General features: G+C 46.4%; 2 protein-coding genes across 2 annotated transcripts in view; both read right to left on the bottom strand.

The window, feature by feature from the left end:
* Window positions 1-27,961, bottom strand: part of pxylp1 (2-phosphoxylose phosphatase 1) — a 417,866-nt gene that overhangs the window by 260,523 nt on the left and 129,382 nt on the right. The gene's annotated exons all lie outside the window — the stretch shown is intronic.
* akap1b (A kinase (PRKA) anchor protein 1b) lies at window positions 43-26,930 on the bottom strand. Its single transcript, XM_061718753.1, has 11 exons — window positions 26,806-26,930; window positions 14,174-15,864; window positions 11,339-11,463; window positions 9,093-9,219; window positions 8,884-9,011; window positions 6,611-6,788; window positions 4,113-4,263; window positions 3,785-3,852; window positions 2,216-2,289; window positions 2,074-2,139; window positions 43-1,400 (listed from the first exon to the last, which is right to left on the bottom strand). Exons 2-11 carry the CDS (start codon window positions 15,837-15,839, stop codon window positions 1,338-1,340), a joined length of 2,646 nt encoding a protein of 881 aa, XP_061574737.1. The 5' UTR covers window positions 15,840-15,864; window positions 26,806-26,930; the 3' UTR covers window positions 43-1,337.

Here is a 27,961-nt window from a genome sequence, read left to right as displayed (position 1 = left end):
ATGTGGACGAACCCGAGCAGAGCAGACGAGGACAGCGCAGCGTCAACATTTAAATAATCTTTATTTTTCTAACAGATCTGTACAATCAACCAATCAGACTGCAGATGAGCCTAACAAAGGACCTGTACATGTTACACACATGTTACATGTGTGTGGGCGCGACTGGGAACGCCCACTGAAGTTCTGCTACACACAACGTTCCCTTTAGAACCGCCGGCCGGCCTCCAGAGTCCGGAACCAAAGTCCAGTCAGAACTCTGCGTTCAGGGGAAGCCAAGGTGCAGTGACGGGGTCGCGGTCGGAGCGGTCCAGATGGTCCAGTCGGGGGTTACGGGGGATGGATTTGGGGGCGGGAACAGAACCTGGAGCAGCACACGCATCTGGACCTTCCAGAACCTCCTGCAGGTTCTCAGATCCTTCCCTTTTCTGCAGCAACGGATAAACCGTGTGATCGTCCACCGTCCTGAGGAGTTCTGGAAGTGTTGGTGGACACACACACACACACACACACACACACACGCACACGCACACACACAGCTGCCTTGTTCCTTGGACAAGAGACTGAAATGATGGACCGTCCTGTTCTCTGGGCTCGGCCCCGCCCTCAGGTGTTTCAGTCAGAGGAGGCGGAGTCCTCAGTAGTGTCAGCTGTTTCCAGGCGTGTTGCTGCAGGTTGAGTCCACATGGGAGCAGCCGGACTTGTCAGTGTTGTAGTCAAACCCTCCGCAGGTTCATCTGTTAGTGTTTCATCGTCTAATGAGCAGCAGACCTTCCTGACCCCCCAGATTGCTGGCGGCCCCCTCCCCTCCAGGTGCTGGAGGAGGGTCAGAAACAGGAAGTGACCTTACTGCAGCATCTCCAACAGCCAGATAAAAAAAACAAAAAACAAAACAACGGTTCCAGTGCACGTGTGTGACGTCATCACTGCTACTCTGAGGTGGAGCAGCAGGGGGGGGGGAGGGGCAGTGCGCCCCCACCCCCCCTGGACCAGAGTCCGGGTGGACGGCCGTACAGACGGGTCCGTCCATCGGCCCCTGCAGCAGGACGATCCAGACGGTATCATGGTGGCGGGTAAAAAAAAAATAGCAATGAGCCTTGAATTTCCGACAGACTTCTTTCTTTAAAAGTATATAACGTCTTTGTTCGTCTGAGAGGACGAGGAGAGACGATCTGCCCTGATCACAAGCAGTACTACCTTCCAGAAAGTTCTTGGACACAAGATTTGTTTCTGTCAAAGAGGAGGGGAAAAAAAAAAAAAAAAAAAAAAGATCTTCTGGGACCCGGGTGTGGCAGGAGGTCTCCAGGACGATGTGGACCCACGAGGGTCAGAGATGGAGCTCAAAATCCGTCCACCCACGCAGCCATGCCCCGCTCCACCAGAGACCGGTTCACCGACATCACCTGGAACAACACCACCACACTGCATGGTCAATAAAACCCAACCTCCGACCCCGACCCAGTACCCAACCTCTGAACGCAGCCCCGTCCTAGTACCCAACTTCCAAACCCAACCTCATCCTAGTACCCAACCCCATCCTAATACCCAACCTCAACCTCCGACCCCGTCCTAGTACCAAACCTGAACCCCGTCCTAATCCTAGTACCCTAACCTCGACCCCGTCCCAGTACCCAACCTCCACCACGTCCCAGTGCCCAACCTCAACCTCCGACCCCGTCCCAGTACCAGACCTCAACTCCGTCCCATTACCCAACCTCAACCTCCGACCCCGTCCCAGTACCCGACCTCAACTCCGTCCCATTACCCAACCTCAACCTCCGACCCCGTCCCAGTGCCCAACCTCCAAACCCGTCCTAATCCTAGTACCCAACCTCCAACCTCAACCCCATACCAGTACCCAACCTACAAACCCGACCTCATCCTAGTACCAAACCTCCAAACTCGTCCTAATCCTAGTACCCAACCTCAACCTCCAACCCCATCCTAGTACCCAAACTCAACCCCGTCCTAGTACCCAACTTCCAAGCTCAACCCCATCCTAGTTCCAACCTCCCAACCTGAATTATTATAAACAGTCATCAGTAAGTCAGCCCCGCCTCCTCTTCAGCCACCTACCTCATCTCCGACCATGTTCCACAGGTGCACCAGCGGCAGACCTGTGTTGTTGTCGTAGTTGGACACCTGCATAGAAAGACAATTGTGTCATTAGTGATAAGGCACCACAGTGACGAGTTATAGAGGAGGATGGCGGTCTCACCTGTGCGAGCAGAGCCACGCCTCTAGTCATCTCCTCGAACGCCGACGTGGCATCTGGAGAGAAACGATCCTCTCCTGAAAAACATGAGGGCAAAACTTTAAAACGTGTCTACAGACGTGTGTTACGCCATAAACTGTAGAAAACAATAGAGCATCAGGTCACATGACCCATCAGTTTCTGAAGACCAGGTTTGAAGCCTTTTTTTATTCTTTGAACAGTGTGTTAAGAACCAAAGCAGGAGCAGGCCCACCACATCTCAAAGTTAGCTGTGGCTCCTCGCTCCTTCAGTGGATCCCCACAGAAACATCTGCAGAGCAGCAGACAGACCTTTACAGCAAAAAGAACCCATAAACGTGTTGACTTGACACTGAAATAAGATCTGTCACATTCGGCCGAACCTGGGTTGATAAAAACGGGTGGATGCTTCGCTGAGCGCGGTACCATGACGGATGAGGAAGTGGTAACTTCACTGAACTTTAATGCTCCAAATAAACTCTCTTATGGTGGTTCAAAAACATTAGGTAGAGCAGGGGTCGGCAACCCAAAATGTTGAAAGAGCCATATTGGACCAAAAACACAAAAAACAAATATGCCTGGAGCCGCAAAGTCTTGTATAAGCCTTAAGCCTGATTTATGGTTCCGCGTTAAATCTACGCAGAGCCTACGGCGTAGGGTACGCGGCGACGCGCACCGTACATGGCTCTGCGTTGGTGTAACGCGGAACCATAAATCAGCCTTTAGAATGAAGGCAACACGTGCTGCATGTATCTATATTGGTTATAACTGGGGTAAGATTTTTTTTTCATTATGCACTTCGAGAAAAAAGTCAAAATGTCGAGAAAAAAGTCGAAATGTCGAGAAAAAAGTCGAAATGTCGAGATTAATGCTGAAGTACAATCTCGAGAAAAAAGTCGAAATGTTGAGAAAAAAGTCGAAATTAAAAAAGGAAAAAGAAAAAAGAGAAAAGAGAAAAAAGGACAAAAAAGAAAAAAAAGGGAAAAAAAAGTCAAAGATTTTTTTAAAAGCTCCAGGGAGCCACTACGGTGGCGCTAAAGAGCCGCGGGTTGCCGACCCCTGAGGTAGAGGAACCGCAGGTCTGGATGCGGGCCATAGTGGTCGGTAGCAGAACTGCAACCAATTTTAGTACCACATGAAGTCAGATGGTTGGTCACACCTTTCCTATTGGTGGACAAGGGTCACGCTGCCTTCAGGAAGCAGCAGGACAAACATCAGGACTGGGATGTGAACTTCAAAAACTTCGACCCGTATTGGTGGTACTGTCATTTCACCGGTCAGTTGGCCTTTGAAGAGCAGCGTTACAAACCATGTTTGGAGGTGTTCAGATATTGAGGTGCAACCCCTGAAGCGCTGACTGGCGTTTGTAGGCATTAAATAAAACCAGCCGTACACCCCTGGATGTAGGCGCTGCTGTCGGGTCGGACAGGTGAAAGCGCTAAGCTCTGGTACATTTATCAGAACCAAACATCCCAATAAATTAAAACTGAATGGAGACCTTGTGGATGGGAATGGGATGGCCGGCCCTGCAGCCTGGAGGGGGAGGAACTGTACCTGGGAGTGGGGTGATGTTGTCCAGTAAAACCTCTGCACCTTGGAAAGGCAAGGTCACAAAATCAGACCTGGAAAACAAGAGAGTCGTGTTTTAGAAGTAAAACACGGACGTACACTTTAGAGTCCGCAGTCGGGTCAATCTGGACGGGTTTCCCTTCTCTGCAGTCGACGGAGGGGCATCACTCAGGTGTATGTGATGACCAGGTAGACTGAGGTGGGGTCTGGAGACAGACACACCTTCCACAGTCTCGGCTCTAGAGGAACCCGACCCAGGGAACCGTCGAGAGGACCCCACCACTGGTCTAGTCTGATGAAGCTCAATACTCACCTGATTTGCCGCAGAGAGTCGATCTTGACTCTGTCGTAGCCTCCGTAGTCCACGTACCGGATCTCCACCTCGTTGGAGTCCTTGTAGAAGGTGATGACCTGAGCTCTCCACCAGGCTCCGTCCACAGCTGGAGCTGCACAGATCACGCCCACTGCAGGACACAGAGAGAGTTCAGAGCTTGGAGGACATGGAGCTGCAGACAGCATTTACAACCACACAGGACATGATGCTAAATCATCTGATGTTGCCCCTGCAATCACCAACACCAGCCAGCACAAGTCTGCACTCGGTAGGGGTGTAACAATATATTGTGCCATGTAATTTCGCAATACGAAAACGTCACAATACGTGTCGTGGAGGTGACAAACTGCATCGCGATATTGGGTTATTAATATTAATTCGTTATTAAATTATTAATAATAATTAATATAATAATAAATGATTAGTTCTGGATCTCTGGAGAGCAGAGCCTAAGGCGTAGGGTACGCGGCAACACGCACCGTACGGCACGCGTAGCCGCGTACCCTACACCGTAGGCTCTGCGTCGATTTAACGCGGAACCATAAATCATGCTTTAGAAGAGCTGCGCGCTCGGCCCCCAGGACGTGCCGGGCGCTCCTGACACAGCTGCAGCTCGTCAGCTCATCTACGGAGAAGTTCAAGAGCATCTACCGCTAGCTTCTCCTTTTATCAAGGCAGGGAAGAGTATCAGGCCAGAATAGATGAATGTCACCAGCAGTGACTAAGTTTGTTGTGTTGAACATGTTACTGGACATTCTTGTGTAATTGCCACAAAATAATTTGTTGTATTTAGTTAATTTCTACAGAAGAATATTTATTGTATTATTATTTTATATTAAATACATATTTTATATTACAAATAATTTTGTGGGGACCCCCTGGCACCATCGAGGAGCCTGAGGCTGGGGGCGTCTTAAGACCTCACTTATGTTTTTTTGTTCAAAGATATATGTGGCAGGGTGGAGGTGCAGCCACTCAGGTGATTGGGCACAGGTGTGCCCCATCAACCTCTCTACCCTGCCTGCCTTGATAAGAAGGGACTGCACAGCAGCAAAAAGGGCGGCTGGCTGAAGCTGCTGGTGTATGTGTGTCTGCTTGTTCACGTGTGGGAAATAAAGAGTTTGTGCACCAAAACCCTGTGTCCTCTCTGTCCTGTCGGTCGGGCCCCGTAGCACCAGCGCTGCTACAATATAAAACAAAGTTGATACTAAAATTGTTTGTTCTCCTTTTTCGATAAGAGAATCGAGAGAATCTTCCGGCTCTCAGCGAAGACGGACGCTTTTTCTGCTCCCCTCCTTATCAACCTTCCCTGCTTTTGCTTGTCTCGTCTTCAGAGTTCTCTTCTTTTCACTCCTCCGAAATTTATAATTATGGAATTGATCAACTGGTCTCTCAGCACAATTGACCAAATTTTTGCAACAAGAAGACAGGGGGGTAAGGGAGCCCTTTCCCCGATAGGACATTTTTTTGCTGGATATACAATGGATTCCTACAAATATTGGACGCCTTTGTGTATGGCGATTCTGTCCATCGAGGACGTCGAAAACGCCTTCATATTTGGATTTATGAGAGCAGGATTTCTCCTGATTATCCTCATGATCGGGGGTGGGGGTTTCCTGATGTATCGACAAACGCGTAAGTCGTCGGCAGCCGTTTCGGCTCTTTCAAAGCTGCCGGACGTGGCAGAAGGATCAAGCAAAGCGATCAACGCTCTGACTTTTACGTTTGGGGAGCAGGGCCAAAGGCTGGATGCGATTCTCGAACAGAACCGCAGGCTGGCGGGGGTCTTTGAGCTCATTAACAAGATTGATAACAACCTGGAGAAGTTGGGAGCTCAGCTTGGCCGGAATTGATCACAATTCGTCTGATTGGAGTCGCCGCTGATGAACCAGAGACTGAAGGCAGACGGAAAATTACTGAGGCCGCCTGTTTTCAAAATAATTGCTGATTCTATAATCTGACCTTGACAGAGCGGTCTTAGGCCGATCGCTCATGGTCACAATCTTCCTGGTGGAATGTAAACAAGATGACTCCCAGATGCCCCCACTAACCTTCCCCTCTCTCACGAACACCTGCAGATCCCTGTTGCAGAACTGTACCGGGCCTCCTGATAACGTCAAGGACATTGGCTGAGAGCAGCTCTGGGCGGGGGTTCACAGACGGACTCATCGCACGCACACACGCACGCACGCACGCACGCTTTTCTTTCCCTCCTCCCTCCATCCCAGTGTCATCCTTCCTCTAAAAATGGCGTCCATATTAATGGTGCCATCGGTGTGAACCGGAGTCAAGTTCTCTTGTCTGATTTATGTCTGACTTGGCAATAAAGCTTTTTCTGATTCGGGTTCTTCTGATAAAGAATCGAATCGTTAAGCAAGATCGAAAATTGAATCGGAAAAATCTTATCAATTCCCATCCCTACATGTAACCACCTGACTCCGGTCTCCTGACGTGTGAGATAACGTGGAGGGGCTCACCTTCAGCAGGGGACGGCAGGGCGGGGGTGCCCGGCTGGGAGTAGCACAGGAACATCTGCTGGTCCAGGCTGCGCAGGGCGTGGTAGGTGGGGTGGGTGTGCTGCTGCACGAACACGTGGCCTGCTGAGACGATGTTCACCACGATCACCTCCACCGTCACCCCGCTGGGGAGCAGCAGCTGCAGAGACACCAGCACGTTCAGTCCTGATCCCCCAGACCTGATCCCCTAGACCTGCATCCCCCAGACCTGCATCCCCTAGACCTGCATCTCCCAGACCTGCATCCCCCAGACCTGATCCACCACCCAGACCTGCATCCCCCAGACCTGATCCACCACCCAGACCTGCATCCCCCAGACCTGATCCACCACCCAGACCTGCATCCCCCAGACCTGATCCACCACCCAGACCTGCATCCCCCAGACCTGATCCACCACCCAGACCTGCATCCCCCAGACCTGATCCACCACCCAGACCTGCATCCCCCAGACCTGATCCACCACCCAGACCTGCACCATCCCCCAGACCTGATCCCCCAGACCTGCACCATCCCCCAGACCTGATCCACCACCCAGACCTGATCCACCACCCAGACCTGCATCCCCTAGACCTGAACTAACATCCAGAAACATATCACGTAGACCTGATCCACCACCTAGAACTGCATCCCCTAATCCTGATGTAACATCCAGAACCGTATCACGTAGATCTGATCCAACATCCTGGGGCCCCATTTATAAAAGAGTGCGTAGGATTCATACTAAAAGTGTACGTGCGCTCAAAAGCCGAAAATGGCGTGCGCACAAAAAAAAAGGTGTGATTTGAAAGTGGAGGCCAAGAGGTACGGAGCCCCTAAAAGGGACACAGATTTTTTTAAATATATATATATATATATATATATATATATATATATATATATATATATATATATATATATATATATATATATATATAATGTTTGAGGTGCGCGCGTGAAACTTTTACGCGCGCGCATCTTTCAAGCCCTGTTTTGTGCGTATGCAAGCTTTATTAATGAGGCCCCAGAACTGTATCACGTAGACCTGATCTAACATCCTGGGGCCTCATTTATAAAGCTTGCTTGCGCACAAAACAGGGCTTGAAAGATGCGCAAGCCACCTTCTAAGCAAAGGTTGGGATTAAAAAAGAAAAAACTAACCGAAAAATGTGCGTATCCCTACGCCAACCCTGACCCTCCCGTAGGAACAGTCTTAAGATATGGGGAACTGGCGACGCAGGTGGTGAAATGAAGCCAGATCCATGTCATACTCTTAATGTCATCACATAGACTTATAGATCCATGTACACCCAAGCCGGTGTTCTGCTGAGCTGTCCTACCTCGGCAGAAAATACTACCGTACCATCCCAGTTTCCTTTTTTTTTTTTTAAAGGCTTTTTCATGCAAATAGACGATTTAACAGCAGGAAGTCAGAAAGTGCTTCACATAGATCTATGTGTACGACGCTTTGGTGGAAGAAAAAAAAACTCAAATCACGCTTCCACATAGATAAATGTTGTCTATGTGGAAGCGTGATCTGACGGGGTATTTTCATCTGTCAAATCATCCAGCGCAGGACACGCCGTGCAGGTGTCGTGCCAAAAAGAGATTGCCTGCCAGAATCTGATTTCTCCCCTGAAAATGGGTCTTTTTACCTGCCAAAAATTGATTGAAGGTCAAATACAGTTAATGAAAGGTTGTTTCTACCTTTCATTAACTGCCAGAAATCAGATTCTGGCAGGCAACTCACTCGCTTTCTTTTTGTCAGTGATGCCACTACTGTGACCACCAAATAATGTGGTTTTCCTGTCCTCCACCTCATCCACAACATCTCCATCTCAGTCTCCACGAAATTTAGTGGCACGGTTGCTCGACACGTCTCATTCATCCTGACGCGCAGCAGAAACAGACTGCAGGAAGCCGCTGCGCATGCTCAGCAGGCTCATTTATATGCAAATACAATCATGTAGTTTGCATTGCCCATTCATGGTAGAAAGTGGGCGTGTAGAGGGCGGGATATGAGGCGAATTCACCTGCGCAACCTTCCAGCTGGACTGCGATTTATAAAGAGAACATTGCGTGCAAGTATGCGTGCACACGGTTTTATAAATCCAGATTTTTTTTTGCGCCCGCCATTTTCGGCTTTTGGGTTTACGTGCACTTTTAGTATGAATCCTACGCACTCTTTTATAAATGAGGCCCCAGAACTGTATCACGTAGATCTGTCTGCAGCTGAGAAAAAAATCACTCATCCTCACCCAGGAGGTCATGGGAAGGGACGGCAACGTTAGCGGCGGAGGTGGAGGTGCATACAAGTTGGTCAGGTCCAGGTCTTTGAACTTCTTTCCAATGAGTGCCAGAGCTTTGTCAACCTGCTGCTGCTCACCTGCAAACAAAGCTCAGGGGTTTAGCGGCTGATCCAGATGTGCTCCCGGTCCTCTCAAGGGGTAACACGTGCAGGACTCACCCTCGATGTGGCAGATCTGGAACTCCTGAGTGTAAGGCAGGGTGGAGATGTAGATCTTTGCTCCCGAGTTCTGCTTCAGGAAACTCACGTAGCGGCCCTGCTTCCCGATCAGACGTCCCACAAGGTGCTGCTCAACAATTCAAAAAGGAGGTTATGACATTTCTGAGGCCAAAGCCAAACAAAGGAGAACATTTCAATAAAATTGCTGGTCAGCAAACACCATAAACAAATATTTAATGTGATATACATCTTTGTTTCTATTTTTTTTATTGAGCCCTGACAATAAATACAGGACAGAGAAAGATCCTTGGAACAATACTCACATATTTTGACTTGTGTAACACACACACACACACACACACACACACACACACACACACACACACACACACACACACACACACACACACACACACACACACACACACACACACACACACACACACACACACACACACACACACACACACACACACACACACACACACACACACACACACACACACACACACACACACACAATCTTGGTCTCAATGGATAGCTAAGAAATCACAGCATAGATTCCCAGTGTCAAAAATTGTGAATGTTCACATGCTTGAGCAAATTGTGATAAACCAAAGAAATAAAGTGACATTTTTATCCTCGTCTCTGTGTAAAACACCATGATATCAATGCATCTATGCATAAAGACACCACTGCCTGCATTCAGCAACTCATTGACTACAACTGTACCAAGTTACATGAGAATAACTTAAAGCACATAGATTTTATACAGGTTTAAGTGTGGATAGTACCAGGCGGACATTTGGCCACTTGGACACCTATACTGTGCCAAATGTGTTTTTTTTTTATCTCTTTGAAGGGAATATGGCTATAAAATACTTTGATGAAACATGATTTGGTAAATGTAAAATCTCCATCCAGAAATCACTGCGCTCTGTGCTTCTCTCTCTATGCGCCACTGATCCAAGATGGCTGCCGCGCTCCAGAGTTTACGCTCGACGGTAGAGGCCTGATCAATAAAGTCTCGTTCAAGTTTAATATCCCGTTTGAAAGCTCGCGACATGTAAAATGTCAACAAAGTTTACGACCGGCAGGATATGAAATGATGGCAGTACCCTGACACCTTGTTAGTAAACTTTTGACACTTTTCCACTAGTACCTACTCGCCTCTACTCATCTCAGCTCAACTTGGCTTGGTTTCTTTTCCACTACAATTCAGCACCTGGAGCAGAAGTAGGAGGTTGGAGTGAAGCTGCTGTGACATATTTGATTGTGTATCTAAACGAAGAAGACAACAACACTAAAGATGTAGAACCTGGAGGAGATGATAGATGTGCTGCTGGGTCTGTGGATTGTGTTCGATAAAGTAAAAAAATGAGTAAGAGAAGCTTCAAGCGGCGACGCTTTCGTTTTTTTTTTAGTTTGTCTCGGCGCTGCTGAAAAGTCAGCTGGAGCCGTGAGCAGCTATGAAGAGACAGAGCTCCTGGTGGATCTGGTCGTTCCTTATCGCCCGTCTAGATCCCTTTTTAATTCTCTCCTCAGCACCAGGTTTATGAACATCTGCACCTCAGAGTTGGATCATGAAACAGACTTTTGCTGCCATTGCTGGTTGAATAAAATGAACAAGAATCCGTCAGAGTCTCTTTCTCTGATTTCCTCCTCCTGACTCAGACGTCTGACTCCAACCCCCCGACCAATCGGTGGCCTGTAGTGTGATGATGTCAGATACAGCCTAATCAGCCGCTTAGAACCTCGGCAGAATAGTTACGGAAAAGTATCTACTCGGCACGTTAGACCCCTAGTGGAAAAGAACCAAACCGAGGCGAGTCGGACTGAGTAGGTACTAGTGGAAAAGCGCCATTAGAGTTTGAAAGGAGGATGCTAGGAGAAACCAAGCCCCAAGAGATGTTGAGATGCAAGACGTGGCCCCCAGGTGGCACCACTGTGCATCAGGAGAAAACATTTGTGGCCCAGTAATAGAGAGAGAGATGGAGGAAGAGCCGGGCCACCCTGTTGTCTGGTTATAACACATTTTTAATTGCAATGTGAGTTCTGTAGTTGCTGAATCTCTTGGCAAGGCCTGAAGATGTCCCACTACCGCTTAGTCCAACTCCAGCGAAGGCTCCGAAACAGAGTTAAAAGGATTTTCAACCTTCAATAGCATGGTTTGAAGTGCTCAGATGATTTCTGACAGCTTGAAGGACTATGGCATCACCAAACCCGGGTCAGGTGCTCTGACTCACCTTTGGCACCTCGATCTCCCAGATAACGAGGCCTGAGCCTGATGAGGCAGCGCTGGTACCCTGGTTCTCCAAAGCACCCATCGTGCAGCCGCTGTCTACCGAGTCCATGCTGTTAACATCGGAACCTGCAAACAGGGTACATAGTTCACATTTAGATCCAAGCCATTTCTACACCTGCACCAAAGATGCCACATCGGAACAATCAACACAGCTCTGACATGAGGACCACACAGGTCACCCATCTACCTGCCTCCTATCCCACTTAGGCAAGGCAAGTTTATTTGTATAGTACAATTTAGGGCTGTTCGATTAATCAATTTTAAATCGTAATCGCGATTATGTAATTAGAACAATGTTAAACTTTTTTTTTTTTACCTTGTCTGCACACATATTAATGATTGATACCATATTAATTATTGATGGAAATACCTCTCAATACCTGCGACAAGTGCCCCATGGGAGAGGCTCTTTAGTGTAGGAGGGGGCGTTGTAACATGCCACCGGGCATCCCTCAAGGCAGATGCGGTAGACCGGCTCGTGTTCCTTGCAAAAAACTTGCAAATGTGAATAGCAAATGTAATGACTGACATTACACACCTCTACCTCCTTCACGGGTTGCATTATTATTTAGCATGCAAAGACCCAGTTTAGTTTAATTAGAAAATGTCTTGTTTTATTTAATTGGAAATATAACTTACTGTATGTTTGCAAGTGCTGATTTGCTGATTTTCTTTTCAGAGATAAAACTTTATATTTTATTATATTTTTTAAAACTTTTTTTCAACTTATTTTACAGAGTTTTGCACTTTATTCATTCATTTTTGGTTTAATAAGAGCAAAGTTTGCACTTAAAGCCCAATGGGGCAAATGTTCAATAAAAAAACAGCATATTTGAAATCATTTCTTTGCCTTTTGTCAATTCACAAAATAATCGTAAATCAGATTTTGAGAGAAAAAAAAAGAGATTTTATTTTTGGGCAAAATCGAACAGCCCTAGTACAATTCAACACAAGGTAATTCAAAGAGCTTTACATCAACATTAAAGCGGCAAGACACAATTAAACAGTAAATAAATAAAATTAAATAATTATAAGAGGTAACATAAAAAGCACAAGCTGTTAAAAAGTAAGGGCAGTAGAGTCCAGCAGGTAAGTATTTAATTTAGGAGTAGCTTCAGTAAACAGTAATGTTTTTATCCTGATTTAAAGGATCTACAGTTGGAGCAGACCTCAGGTCTACAGGAAGTTTGTTCCACCGGTGAGGAGCAGAATAACTGAACGCTGCCTCACCTTGCTTGGTTCTGGTTCTGGAACCACAACAAACCAGATCCAGATGAACCTCAGGGGTCTGGGAGCTTCATAGGAACTAACAGATCCAGCATGGATTTTGGTCCAAGACCATTCAGGTCTTTGTAGACCAGCAGTAAGATTTTAAACTCAATCCTTTGACTCACTAGAAGCCAGTGTAGTGATTTCATGACTGGTGTAATATGGTCCAGTTTCCTGGTGTAATGTGGTCCAGTTTCATGGTGTAATGTGGTCCAGTTTCCTGGTGTTTGTAAGGACTCTGGCGGCAGCGTTCTGGATCAGCTGCAGCTGCCTGATAGATTTCTTGTTAAGGCCTGTAAAGATGCCATTGCAATAATCCAACCTACTGAAAATGAATGCATTAATATGTTTTTTCATGTCTTGTTTAGACAGAATCCCCTTAATTCTAGCAATGTTTTTTAAGTGGTAATTAGGTGGCAATCGGCAGATTTAGTGATAAAGATTTCTGGCTTGATTTGTAGCTGTCAATAAACAGAGTCAAGGTGAGCGCTGATCTTAGGGCTGAAACGATTCCTCAAATTTGAGTAATTCGATTACAAAAAATGATCGAGGAATTTTTTCTGCCTCGAGGAATCATTTAATTTTGCAGCTCAAAGCAGGTATTTCGCCCGGACTACATTTAATGCGGCACAACGCGCTGACGCCGCCTAATATGTTTGGTTTTAGTAACATGCCGTGCTCAGGCAGCTCAGTGCTTAACTTTTATTTTTAATCCTCTATATTCTTCTGGTCCGTTCTCCTATATGTTCCCCCTCTAACCCGGTACATACATAGGTTCCTCTAAACATCTGTTCCCGCTACAGTTTTAACTAAAAGAAAAGGCAGAAAATGTCAGAAAAATACTAACGTAATAAAGCTAACTGGGTAGTTTTCAGTTTTATCTCTGTAGTCATTCATGGATAAAACAAGTAGCACTGGTGCCTAATGTGCTCCAATACAGCAGGGCTCAGAATTATATTTTGAACCCTGCCAAAACTCAAAATCTTATACTTTAACTTAAAACTTAACTAGAACGAAAATGTGCTTGACACAAATGAAAGTTCAATTGAAACACGTGGGAAAACACCTAACATTTTAAGTGATGTGTGTTATCAGGTGTAATGGCATTTTTAGGTTAGAAATAAGAACATTTCTTGGTAAGATCCTTAGTTTTTTGAGTGAAGGCAGAGAATTTGGTCGACTGGTGTAAGTTCAGGGTTTTTAAATGCACAGCCATAAACCTACTGGATTATATAATTTAGTCTTAGTAATATCAATTAACATCTAACATCTATGTATATTTATAATTGCTCTTTAACTAAACAAAAATATGTTTTATCCGATTAATCGATGGAATTTTCAGTAGAATACTCGATTACTAAAATATTCGATAGCTGCAGCCCTAGCTGATCTCTTCCCTTTTATTTTTAGGGCCAAAAATGATCACCTCTGTCTTTTCTGCATTTAGCTGGAGAAAATTCTGGCACATCCACTCATTGATTTGATGAAGACTACTGACATGTCTCACCTCCAGACTGGTCAGTGTCCACCTCACACATCCCAGGAGCTCCGTTCCTCACACCGATCCCGTTCAGCCTCTTTATCTGACTCAGGCCGACGTCGGCGCCGCTTCCACCGGCGTCTGTGAAGCTCTCCACCAGCGACGAAGGCTGTGGCATCTCTTCTGAAGACAGGTGAGTGACCTGGATGACGTCCACCTGCTGGTCCAAGGTGCTGTTCTGCAGGTCCTCGCTGCTGACGCCGTCCTCCGAGTGGCAGGTGCTGCAGGCCGAGTCCTCGGCCAGCGTCATCGCTGCTTCGTCTCCTCGGAGAAGTGGCGTGGGCCTGTGTGAGGGCGTTGTCCAGGACTCGCTCGGATGGTTCCCGTCACCGGCCTCGGTCTTCCACACCGACGCTGAAGAGCAGCCGTTGGGCGTGTCTGGAGCCTGGTTTTGGGCGACGTCTCCCTGAGGACGGCCTGTCAGGAGGTGGCGCTGCAGCGTGGCCGCGACGACCTCCTCTGGCAGCTGCGGCCTGCTGCCGCTGCGGCTGGACTTGCCGCCATCGGCCACGGCGAGGACTTCCTGGGTAGCTGCCGAGATGACCTCAGTAATGAGTCCAGCGGCCACGAGCTCCAGGTCCTGCTGGGGGGGGAGCTGCTGGTCCTCGCCGCTGCGTGGATGGAGCTCCGGCGGGGCGGCGGGTGTGCTGGCGAGAATGTGGTGGTGCGAGGGATGCACTGATGGTGGGGTCGCAAAAGAGGGTTCCTCTGCTGGGATAGCCTTCTGGACTTGGTCTGGGGCGAGCTCACCAACCCCCAGGATTGGGGCGAGTTCATCGACCCCCAGGTCTGGGGCGAGCTCACTGACCCCCAGGACTTGGTCTTGGGCGAGCTCACCGACCCCGTCTACCGTCATTGGGGATGGTTCACTAACCATCTGGACTTCATCAAGGTTGCTTTCACTGACTGACTGGACTTTTCCAGAGGTGTGTTTACTGACCCTTTGGACTTGGTTTGGGGTGTGTTCACCGATTCTTTGGACTTGGTCTGGGGTGCATTCACCAACATGCTCATGTGTGGTGGCTGTGGTGCTGTGGTGCTTGGCCACCTCCCCCTCGGGCTCTGGCCTCTCTGCGTCGGAAAGAGGAGCTGCCGTGGACACCTGGACAGGTGGGAGGAGCTCCTCTGGGGCTCCGGCAGAAGCAACTGGACCGTCATCCCGGCGCTCCTCCAGATCTGGTAAGCATTTGGGCCGAAAGTCCGTATCTGCAAGTCTGTGGTCAGCGAGTGGCCCCCCCGAGGCGTCCCAGTTCTCAGGGGATGGTACCGTTGGTTCAGAGTGTTTCTGGACCTCCTCCTGTCTGGTTCTGCAGCAACGAGGAGCAGCTTCTTCTTGCCTTCGTTCTGGGGAAGATGCTTCAAGGTCCTGGATCTGCTGCTGGGTCCTTTGGTTCCCGACCTCTGTGGGTTTGACGATGGCGCCATCCGCTCCGTATTGTGGAGCTACAGTACTTTTTTCCAGCAGACCGTTGCTGCCCTCTGCTGGCGACGTTCTCAGAGACGACGTCGCTCCTTCAGAGCTCTCATGGCCAATTTGGCGCTCTTTCTTCCTGGAGGTGTACCACCACCAGCCTATCAGGGCAAGGACTCCGGGCAGCGTATAGGGCACAATTGAGCGAAACTTCAGCGGCATTTCCTCGACACACCTGCAGCCACACCTGCAACACACAAACACAGGTGACCATGAGCTCAGGACGACAGTCTCTCACTAGAGCAAGGAAATGTGTCTTTCAGATTTCAGCCTGTATTAAAGAAAAAAAAAACTTTCACGCCTGTTGATCAAAATAAATCTTTAAGCGAAACTCCTCCAGCTCTGATGGAACAGAAGTTTGTTTTCATTTTCCCCAGAAATTTGACAGGCTGACCAAGAAAACTTGAGTTAAAATACATTAATCCCTTGCTTTAATGCGGTTCACCTTTCACGTCTCGCTGCTTCACAGATTTGCATTGTGCATCGTGTTCTGCATTCTGATTGGCTACACAGTCTCCCCGCTTCTTCACTTCGTGTGTCAATAACGTTGGTCTCTTAGCAACAATGATGAGAACGGCCAATGAGCTTCAGCAGCAGCTCAAGAACGGGAGCCTTTGATGAATCGTTCATTACAGTTCTCAGATATAATCCATGGTGGCATGTCGGTTTATAAGAATCTTTTTGCCCAGAAGAAAAAAAAGAGCGACAACAACGACCCATAACTATGTTCTTCTCTGGAAAAAACACACCTGCACCGCGGTTTTAGGAGAAAAAGACGCTACAGAGCGAGTCAGGATGCAGCAGCATCAGAAGAGCAGAGAACTACACGCCAGTCACAATTTGTCCTACTGTACTTATTGTACTTTTTTTAATAATCATTTTTTATTTTCTCCCATTCAAATTCAATTAATCGGGTTGCGGTGGGACGGGGCTGATCTGTGCAATTTGAAGCCTTGTATAATAATTGTGTAAAAAAAAAAAAAAAGGTTGCCATTTCGCAGATTTCACTTATCACGGGTTCTTTTTGGAACGTAACCGCCTAGAAAAATGAGGGATTACTGTAAATCCTGAATTAAGGTTCTGCGTTAAACCAACGCAGAGCCTACGCCGTTGCCGTGACGCCGTCGTGAATCCTTCGGACTTCTCCGTCACTCCATTTCGCCACAGTACAATACCCCCCGCGAACGCTAGTTGATACTTTGTTTAGTTAGTTAGTTTCCGGCTTTTCCGGGGAATCAAAAGAGATAAGGACAACTATTAAAAAAACAAAACAAAGAAAAAAACATCACATACACACAAAGAAAAGAGCACTGAAAGTTCACGACTGCTTCATGAACCGGAAATGCGTTGCCAAGCAAACCAATCACAGCCCTCTCGGTCTGCGTTGGGTCTGCATTGCTTTGACACGTAGTTACAATTTTTGGGAGGTACAGGTCAGGCTACGGCGTATAGTGCGCGTCGCTGCGTACCCTACAGCGTAGGCCAGGGGTAGGCAATTCCGGTCCTTGAGGGCCGGTGTCCTGCATGTCTTAGATGTTACCCTGCTTCAGCACACCGTGATAAAAGTACCAGTGTCATTAACAGAATTGTGCAGCCCTGGATGACAAGCTGATGACGATGATTAATTAGAATCAGGTGTGTTAAAGCAGGGAAACATCTAAAACATGCAGGACACCGGCCCTCGAGGACCGGAATTGCCTACCCCTTTAACGCGGAACCATAATTCAGGCTTAACGCAGTTAGTAAACGTCAAAGGTTGCAGGTTCTGATGCTGATGACGGCTTGAAACTGATTGGCTGGTTTAACTGGGTCATGATGTTGTGGTAGTATTTTGGATTTCATGAAAGAGGTGTCAGGCAGAGTTCAACCTGTCCCGCAGCCCAGGGACCGGGACAACGTCTACCTGTCCCGCAGACCAGGTAACGACGACTGTCAAAAGCCTGTCACTGCCTTGCTGCTTTGCTATGTCGTCGCCCAGGACGCCAGTCTAAAGTTGCTGTGGCAGTTTTAGTTGATACGGACGAGAGACCAGGAGAACGAAAAGGGCTGTGTTTCCCCAGAGTACTTGTCGCAAACTACGAAAGCATTTAACAGAATTATGTCGGTGCGTCCTGAAATTGGCTGCAACAGAAAAATATACAACAAAATGTTAAAGAAAAAACTATTAAATGGAATAAATCTTACGGAGCTACAAGCAGCAGGGGTTTTCCAGCTGCTGGAACCATTTACAGAAAACTGAAAGAAAGGGTTAAGTGACTGTTAACTGACATAAAAAGAAAGCCAATTAAAAAAAGTATAACAACTGTGGTTATTTTAGTTTACAATAATAAAATAAACCTGAGCCGTGAGGCGGTAGAAGGACAACATTGAGTGAAATGTATGTCATGCAGCGGTAGACGCGACTAGAAAAGGTTTCCCACCGGTCGACAGACATCTGCGGTTTTACACTCAGCCACCAACCAAGTTATTCCAGCAGCTGGACAGCTCTGCACGAGTGTTTGTGGTAGTTGAGGCAACACGAGCAGATGTTTTCAACCACACTACTTGTTCTGTGTGGACGACCAGGCCGACTCTGAACTCTTCTAAAACCAGACGGTCTCCAAACCTCTAACACACACCAGTCCCAGCAACATAAAAACACAGATGCTGCAATAGAGACACCGAAGTTTTAAAGATTTTTAAAGAGTTTTCATTAGTGATGCACCGATTGTTCGGTAACCGAAATTGTTCGGCCGAAAATGGCAAAAAAACACTTTCGGTGTTCGGTGGAATAAGTGGGAAAAAAACCGAACAATTAATAACGGCGTTGTAATATAAATAGACTGGCCGCTCCGTAACTGTTGCGCACCACATAAATAGTTGGCCAACCAAAAACTAACCACATAACGCTCCCGTAATGGTTGCGCACCACATAAATAGTTGGCCAACCAAAAACTAACCACATAACGCTCCCGTAATGGTTGCGCACCACATAAATCGTTGGCCAACCAAAAACTAACCATATAAGAATTCTACCTAACATTCACCAGCAGGTGGAACCAAACCAACATAAATCAATCTATTACAGGTGCGTTTAGATGAGGAAATCAAACAGCGAAGAGCGTGGAGTGAAGTGGTGCGGTGCAAACATGTCAGCAGTGTGGAAGTATTTTAGAGTGGCAAAGAATAATAAAAGAATGGCTGTTTGCAATGAATGTTCTGCTCAAATATCTAGAGGGGGCACATCTGCAAAGTCTTTCAGCACTACAAGTTTGATTTATCATTTGAAATGATAAAAAACCCTGAGCGCTTTAATGCATTTTTATTGTTTTAAGGCCTATGTTACAATGTTCAGTCAGTTAAGCCTAACGTAAGCTCAAAGATGGCCAAAAAATGTATTTTGCTAATTTATTTATTTTATTGTTCTTTGCTGGTAAAATGTCTGCTGGAATATTTAAGAAATGCTGGGAAATTAAAAAATGTTCAGTTTTTTATGTTCAACAAATGTTTTCTACCTTGTAATTTTGTAAAAGATTTTTTTCTTTTAAAAGCATGCCTAAATCAAATTTATTTGATTTATGCAATGGTGAAAAAATTGGCAAAATAAATGAAAAACTGCGAAGAACCATGATCGGTATTCGGCCAAGTGTTTATTATTATTTTCGTTTCGGCCACAAATTTTCATTTCGGTGCATCACTAGTTTTCATTAATAATGTTGTGGTTGGTATGTGATTGCATTATTATTAACTTAAGTAAATCCATCAGAAGCTTTCCAACGCTTAAAATTTTTGGTGAACTTCCTGCTGAACAGGCCCAACAGCAGGCCCTTTACCAGTTTCTGGTCGTGTAGCAGTTGCCATGGTTACATGCTACATACCAATGACTGCAGAAGCAGTTCCTTTTAAACTCTGCAGGAGGACCCCTGCTGGACCCGAGAACCCCACCAGGAACCACACCAGCCAGCTGACCTGGAACCTGCAGCCGTGACTGAGGGGAAAGTGCTCCAACGCACATCTGATAGAGACGGGAAGTCCAAACTCCACCTCCGGGAGCGGGAGAACCCGTTCACCTTCACCAAGGTCGGACAGCAGCTGCTCAACCCTCGGGCCCTCAACTCCAGCTCCCAGGTGGGCGGCAAGACAGGGCCGGACCTCTCGTGACCAAAGTTCCTGGGGTTCCCAGCTGCCCGGAACAGCGGAACTGCGTTTGTGCAGCGGGACAGAAAACTCTCAGCTCCGGGTCCATGTGTGTCCCAGAGGAGGATGTCCAGCCCTCATCAGCACCGCAGCAGGTCTGGCAGGACCAGAGCAACGGGAGGACACGACCACACCGCACAATCCAGACCAGCAACCAGAATAAGCTGCAGGTGGGTCGTTGCTACTCGCCAACGCTGAATGTCCCGCCCATGAAGCTAGAAAGGTCGTTGTTTCTTCTTCTGCTGCTGCTTGATTCTACATGAAAACTAATCTCTCCTTTTTCATAGAGCTTTTCATTTAGTGCGGTTTCAATCGAGAGGTTCAGTAAAACAACGGTCATATGCGTGTTTCCCTTCACTCGTTTCAAAATCAACGCTGCGTCAGGGCTCAATGCCATTCCGGCCCGTCCAACTCCGGGACACCTGATGATAAAATGTCCAAGACACACCGGGTGAGAAAAGTAATGGCGCTTTTCCACTAACCTGGTAAAAAAAACCTGGTGCTGAGGAGAGAATTAAAAAAGGGATCTAGACGGAGATAAGGAACGACCAGATATACCAGGAGCTCTGTCACTTCATAGCTGCTTGCAGCTTCCAGCAGCGCCGAGATAAAAAAAAATTATTATAAAGTGTTTCACTTTCATTTTTTAACTTGATATTAAACACAAGCCACAGACCCAGCAGCACATCTATCATCTCCTCCAGGTTCTACATCTTTAGTGTTGTCTTCTCTGTTTAGATCACACAATCAAATACGTCACAGCAGCTTCTCCAACCTCCTACTTCTCATTTGGGTATTGAAAAAAAACGAGTGTGAGTAGAGTCGAGCTGAGTAGGTACTAGTGTAAAAGCGCCAAGGGCCAGACAGCTCCAGAGTTCCGGGTGTGTGAAGTTGTGCAGCAGCAGCGAGGGCAAACTGCCGTTGGACGTTTTTACAATATTTACAGTCCGGAGGGAGGGGCCAGAGGGGGGACGGGGCGGATAAGAGTTCAGCATCCCGACAGCCTGGCGGACCAAGCTGTTCGGCTGTCTTGTGGATCCTCCGGATCCTGCAGAACCTTCTCCCTGAAGGCAGGGAGCTGGCGTGGGAGCGTGAAGGGGTCCTCAACGATCCTAGGGGCCTCGCCCGCTGCCCTCACCAGAAGTTGAAGGGTGTTTTTTGCAAGAGGGGGCGCAGTTTAAAGAACATTCACCTGAGTAAACAACCAGCCAACGCTGATATCAGCCGTATTAGTCCTCTGACAAAAGTAAAAAATTAACTTTGACATCAGTGACGCTTCGGGACACGTCTGCAGTACGCTAGAACGCCAACCGCAGTATACCAGCTGTAGTCCACCGACTAACCAGGTATCAGTCATATGTACATAGAACTCTTAGTTCTCCAGGTAACGGATCACTAATACATCTGCTCTTTTGGATCTTTGACAATTAGTCAGCGGCCCCCGCTTATGATCCAGGTTCTGGTTTCTGAAGGGAGTTGTTGGGTTTCAGTCTCTCAGGAACATTTACTCTCCAGTTGGTGGACTACAGAGACCACGATACAAACACAGACCTCTCACCATGTGTGAACAGGCCTGGCGCTCAGAAATTCCAGTCTTCATCCAAGAGCACTGGAGGCTGAAGGAGCTTCACATCAATCCCCAAGACTCCAGTTTGAACAGTTGAGCATCTTTGCAGAAAAACAACCCACAACGCTCTACGACCACAGAAATAACTCACTCGTGACTAGGGATGTCCCGATCAGGTTTTTTTTGGCCTCGATCCGATTCAGAGTCATTTGATTTTGAGTATCTGCCGATACCAAGTCCTGATCCAATACTTTCATAACACATTAAAAAGATGATCAAATGCAAAACAAACAGATCCAGTTGTCCCTCATTTTTATTTTATTCTTATTTTATCATTTAGCATTTAAACAGTGCAGTTCTCTTTGAGGTAGCTTGAACAATCAATTAATAGTGCAACTATTAATTAGTAATAAGTGCCAATTTAAACAAATTTGAATAAAAACAGCAGCTCAACTGGCTTAAAGAATAAAATGTTGGTGTTTTGAAGGGCCTACAATCTTCCTCGCGGTAGCGGGATGTCCCTCACACTGCCCTCATGCATGCAAAGTCGGCACTGCCTGTGGCTTCTGAACGCTCAGTTTAGGAAGACAACGCAGACGCCAGCTTCGTTCGGTTTTCAGTCACCGTTGTAACTTAACTTTTACTTATTTGCCTCCGATGTAACACCGCTTTGCACATGTGCAGATCACCTGACACATCCCACACTCCGCATCTCCACCTCACCCATAACGTGCTTCATATTAGCAGCGTTGTCGCACAAAATTACGTGGACGCGTTGCTTGCTGATACCAGTTGATTAGCATTTTTTCCATAGTTTGTTTGATGCGCTGATCAAAATAATGAGAATATATATCCAATCCCTGATCAGGATGAAACGCCCGACTTCGATCAAGTCTGAAACAACGTGATCGGGCCTGATTACCGATCACGTGATCAGATCGGGACATCCCTACTCGTAACGGAGGTGAACGGTTGATGGAGACGTCCAAGTCCCCTGTAGGACCGTTGCATCCCAGCATGCTTTTCTCCTCTGCCTGAGTCACTACGACCGGTCTCAGGGTTCCTACCAAAACTCAAGCCTGGTGTGGCGTTGGCGCTCAGGTTTCTGCTTCCAATCCTGTCAGGTTGTTTAGTGGATGTTTGGACTGTGGCGGTGTCTCTCTCTGGATCCTTCGGTCCTACCGAGCCCACATGAGGCCTAGCGCTTCGGCCTGGACCTTCTCACCCCACCTAAATCTGACGATGGCTCCGACCCAAGACTGGACTGCTGAGCTCCTGAAACTGTGCTTCCATCCGTTAGCACAGGGGTCTCAGACTCCAGTTCTCGAGGGCCGCAATCCTGCATGTTTTAGATGTCTCCTTGCATCAACACACCTGATTCAAATTAATGGTCGTCACCAGCTTGTCATCAAGGTCTGGACAGCTCTGTTGGTGTCACAGCTCCTTTTATCACGGTGTGCTGAAGCAGGGAAACATCTGAAACATGCAGGAATGCGGCCCTCGAGGACTGGAGTCCGACACCCCTGCGGTAGCAGGTTCATGGGCGACCCTCCAGATACGAGGTGATGCTCTTCACATTCAGGGTCGTCAACACCCCCACCTGTACCTCCAGGTCACTACGGCCGACCTCCAACTACGCATCCAGAACTCAGAATGTCCGCCTTCAAGAACTCCCCGTTTAGAACTCACTGGTTCAGACGTGCACTACGTCGCTGACTGCGTGTCCTTTCTTTCACTGCTTGAAGCGTCACCTTCAGTATTCTCAATGGCAACTAATAATTGAAATGTATAATAAGAACAAACGAAGATCTAAGACCAACTGACGTGACCGGGTTCATGGGCCGCTGTCAGTAGATCCAGAAGGACTTCTCGTTATAAAACCCCAACCAACCATCTCTATGGACATATCAGAAATGCATTCTGGGATACCATGTTGTCTCAAGTCTCCCAACAGCTCTGCAGACACACCACAGGTTTGAGGGGACAACGGGTGCTACTGTGGGGACAGGGATTATCTTCAACACACCACTTTAACACGACTGTCACGGGTTCAAAACCAGCTTAAAACTGCCAGAGATCCAGTTTTCAGTCACCAGTCCTTTTAAGAAACTCATCATTAATTTAATCAGTAAATAAAAGGTTGTACAGAACAACAGTCTTTACAAAGGCTGATTGAAGACCAGCCCCGCCCCCTTAGACGAGACTACGTTCAAACAAACCTCCCCGAACCGTCTACTGGCAGCAACACGCCTGATTTGTTCAGGAAGGGAACCAATAACAGCAGAGTGAGCGGGGAGCAGAGGGAGGACTAACTGAGGACACAGGATAAAGACTGCAGGATCTCATCCACCCAGAGTTTTAGTCACAATGAAAGTAAAACCGATTGATACGAGTATAGACTTTAAGGTCTCTGTGAGCGTGCTCCTTCATCCCAGAGTCCTCCAGGAAACCGGTCCAAAGTTACTTTGGTTACTTTTAGTCCACAGATGGACGAGACACCACCAGAACTAGAAGACACTTCCTCAAGGTAACCCCATGTTGCTAAAAGTGACACTACTCTACCTGGAAAAACCCTCCAGAGCTTAAAAAGAAGAACGTAAGGACATCTCTGGAGCTTTAAAAAAAAAAAAAAGCCTCTCTGGAGCTCAAAAAGAAAAACATCAAATCTGCATCGAGCTTAAAAATAATAAAACCTGCCTCAAGCTGAAAGAGAAAATAAAACCCGTCTTGAGCTGAAAAACGAGAAAATAAAACCTGTCTCGAGCTTAAAACAGGGTTCCTACACATTTTCTCTTTTCATTATATTTGTTCTTTGTATTGCACCAATCACCACAACAAATTCCTTGTGTGTGTGAAACAAACTTGGCATTAAACTTATTTCTGATTCAGATTTTTCAAGGTCAAATTCAAGCACTTTCAAGGGCCATTTTCAAAATCTTCAAGCACCTTATCACTGGGGTCAAATATCTACAGGAATATATATATATATATACTCCAATGATTTTTTTCCGCTTTTTATCACAATTATGTACATTGTATCATGCTGTAAACTAGTTATGTTTCACCTTACTGATTTTATTTCTCCTTGTAATAACTAAACTATACAGTCCGATCCCAATTTTGGGAAAGACACAGAGTTATAATTTCAAGCACTTAAGCTAAAATTCAAGCACTTTTCAGGCCTTGAAAACACAACATTTAAATTCGAGCACTTTCCAGGACTTCCAGCACCCGTAGGAACCCTGTGTATAGTTTAGTTATTACAAGGAGAAATAAAATGAGTAAGATGAAACATAACTAGATGTTTACAGCACTATACAATGTACATAATTGTGATAAAAAGCGGAAAAAATAATGAGTATATATATTCCTGTAGATATTTTACCCCAGCGATAAGGTGCTTGAAATGACTAGGGCTGCAACAACGAATCGATAAAATCAATAAAAATCGATTATTAAAAGCGTTGGCAACGAATTCCATTATCGATTCGTTGTGTCGCGCGATTATTACGTCACTCACTAAGTCGCGAAGCTGAAGTTGAGTTGAGCGCGGAGCGGAAGTAGAGGAGCTGGTGCTTTGCCAGCTCAAAGCAGGTATTTCGCCCGGACTACATTTAATGCGGCGCAGCGCACGTAAAAGAAGAAGAAAAGGCGCGCAAATTTGTTTGGTTTTAGTAACATGCCATGCTTTGCAGTCTGCAATGGCCCAGATGGGAGACACATGTAGCTCAGTGCTTAACTTTTATTTTTAATCCACGCTATATTCTTGTGGTCCGTTCTCCTATATGTTCCCCCTCTAACCTGGTACATACATAGGTTCCTCTAAACATCTGTTCCCGCTACAGTTTTAACTAAAAGAAAATGTGCTCCAATACAGCAGGTCTCATAATTTTATTTTGAACACTGCCAAAACTAAAAATTTTATAAAGACTTAAAACTTAACTAGAACTTAAAATTTGCTTGACACAAATTAAAGTTCAATTGAAACACGTGGGAAAAACACCTAACCTTATAAGTGATGTGTGTTATCAGGTGTAATGGCATTTTTAGGTTAGAAATAAGAAAACTTCTTGGTAAGATCCTTAGTTTTTTTTGAGTGAAGGCAGTGAGAGAACAAATTGTAATGTTCAAACAAATCCTGTTTCTGATTTGTATTTTTCATAATTTATTTATTGTTCTGACAGCCCAGGTCCCTTTTAAACAAAGTATACCTCTTTTGTGCACTTTATTTTTATATATTTGGCAGATGTAAAGCATACATGTGTATGTTTTTTCTGTGTTAGTCCATTTCGTGTTTTTTTTTTATCAATACTTTAAAAGCTTGGGATGTTCAAGGAGCAACCTGTTTGTGAACTTTCTGAAGATTATCTGCCCTGTGAATGTGCAATGTTAGTTCTGTTTTCGAATAAATGGTTGGAATTTAATGTTTTTTTGTTTTTTGTATCCGATTCATCGATTAATCGATTATTAAAATAATCGTTAGTTGTAGCCCTAGAAATGACCCTTGAAAGTGCTTGAATTTGACCTTGAAAAAGGTGTAGGAACCCTGTATACAGTCTGATCCCAATTTTGTGAAAGACAGTTATAATTTCAAGCACTTTTCAGGCCTTGAAAGCACAACATTGAAATTCAAGCACTTTCAAGGATTTCAAGCACCTGTAGGAACCCTGCTTACTGATTTCATTTCTCCTTGTAATAACTAAACTATACAGTCTGATCTCAATTTTGTGCAAGACAGAGTTATAATTTCAAGCACTTAAAACTAAAATTCAAGCACTTTTCAGGCCTTGAAAACACAACATTGAAATCCCAGCCCTGTCCAGGACTTCCAGGAACCTTTAAGGAGAAACTCATCCCTGTTTGAAGGAACGGTTCCAGGAGCGCCGCCGTGCTGCGTTCAAGGACCCCCGGCAGCGTGGGAACCCCCAGTTATGTATTAGAAACCCCGTTATTAGCGTGCCGCTGCGCGGCCCCGCGGCTCGCCCCCGGGCCCGGTGGTGGTGGGGGGGCGGCCTCGTGTTCTGGGAGTCCACGGTGACTCCACGGACACCCACGTGTCCCGCCGGGGTCAGAGGACGTCAGGTGGGCCGCGGCCCTGCTAGCCCCGCTAGCCCGTTATCCGGCCCGCGGGAGCGCGCACACACCTGCCACCGTCAGCCCCGGACCGGGGGCATGCACGCCGAGCAGAACCGAGCCCCCCGGTACCCCCCCTGCACGGCCGAGCCGGGCCCCGTTAGCCGCGGCTAGCAGCCTCGTCAATGACACTGTCCTGCACGCGTGGAGGCGACCTGAAGGTGATCCCGGCTGGAGCGCGCCCCCGCGGGCCCGCGGGGCCGCGCTCCAGCCGGGATCACCTTCAGGCCGCGGGCCCCCCCCGGTACTCACGGTAGTTCAGGGTCCTCGGAGCCGCCACGGTGACAGTCGACCCGCGCAGGACTCCGCTCTCTCCGGGAACAGGAGCTGTGATCGCACCCACGTGGTCGCCGACTGCCGTCTGAAAACAGAGCAGCTGCAAGGAGTCTCGCGAGGACGGGGCCGCCAAGTCTCGCGGGAAGTGTCCGCGCAGCGGCTCAGCGGCGCAGCCGCAGTTTCATTTTTTAGTCAATGTTTTTATCCCAACTTTATGAATCAAAGCTGGTTACATTCAAAAATAATAATTTAATATATTGCATATAATAATAATTTAATTATTATTATTGACAGATATACAGTACTCGAGTTTAAAAAAAAAAAAAAATCAGGGGGGATGGTGGATTTTATCATATGGGGACAGATAATCAGAATCAGAATCAGAATCAGCTTTATTGGCCAGGTTCGAACATTTTCCAACAAGGAATTTGACTCCGGTAATTTCGCTCTTTAGGCAGTAAATAAACAAATGTGGTATCTTGACATATATACCGAATAAACATCTATGGTGCAATTTGTGCTGATTACAAAAATATAATACAGGACTGTCTCAGAAAATTAGAATATTGTGATTTTCTGTAATGCAATTACAAAAACAAAAATGTCATACATTCTGGATTCATTACAAATCAACTGAAATATTGCAAGCCTTTTGTTATTTTAATATTGCTGATCATGGCTTACAGCTTAAGAAAACTCAAATATCCTATCTCAAAAAATTAGAATATTCTGGGAATCTTAATCTTAAACCGTAAACCATAATCATCCATCCATCCATTATCTATACCCGCTTTATCCTTTGCAGGGTCACGGGGGTCTGCTGGAGCCTATCCCAGCTATTTTCAGGCGAGAGGCAGGGGTTACACCCTGTTACAACCAAAAACGTAATAACGGCCAATAACGTAATAACTGCCAATAACGTAATAATTTTGGCCATTTCAAATGTAATAAAGCCAATAGTGTAATAATGTGCCAATAATGTAAGTTTTATTACATTATTGGCAGTTATTACGCTATTGGCCGTTATTACGTTTTTGGTTGTAACAAGGAGGAACAGTTTTTATTTATTTTTTATGTATATTATATATTGCAGTTCAGATTTTTTGATTGTAAATAAACAATAATAAAAACA

This window comes from Cololabis saira, chromosome 4, assembly GCF_033807715.1.
Source record: "Cololabis saira isolate AMF1-May2022 chromosome 4, fColSai1.1, whole genome shotgun sequence".
NCBI lineage: Eukaryota > Metazoa > Chordata > Actinopteri > Beloniformes > Belonidae > Cololabis > Cololabis saira.
The sequence above is the reverse complement of the archived record's forward strand: the minus strand, read 5'-3'. Positions and strand labels throughout refer to the sequence as shown.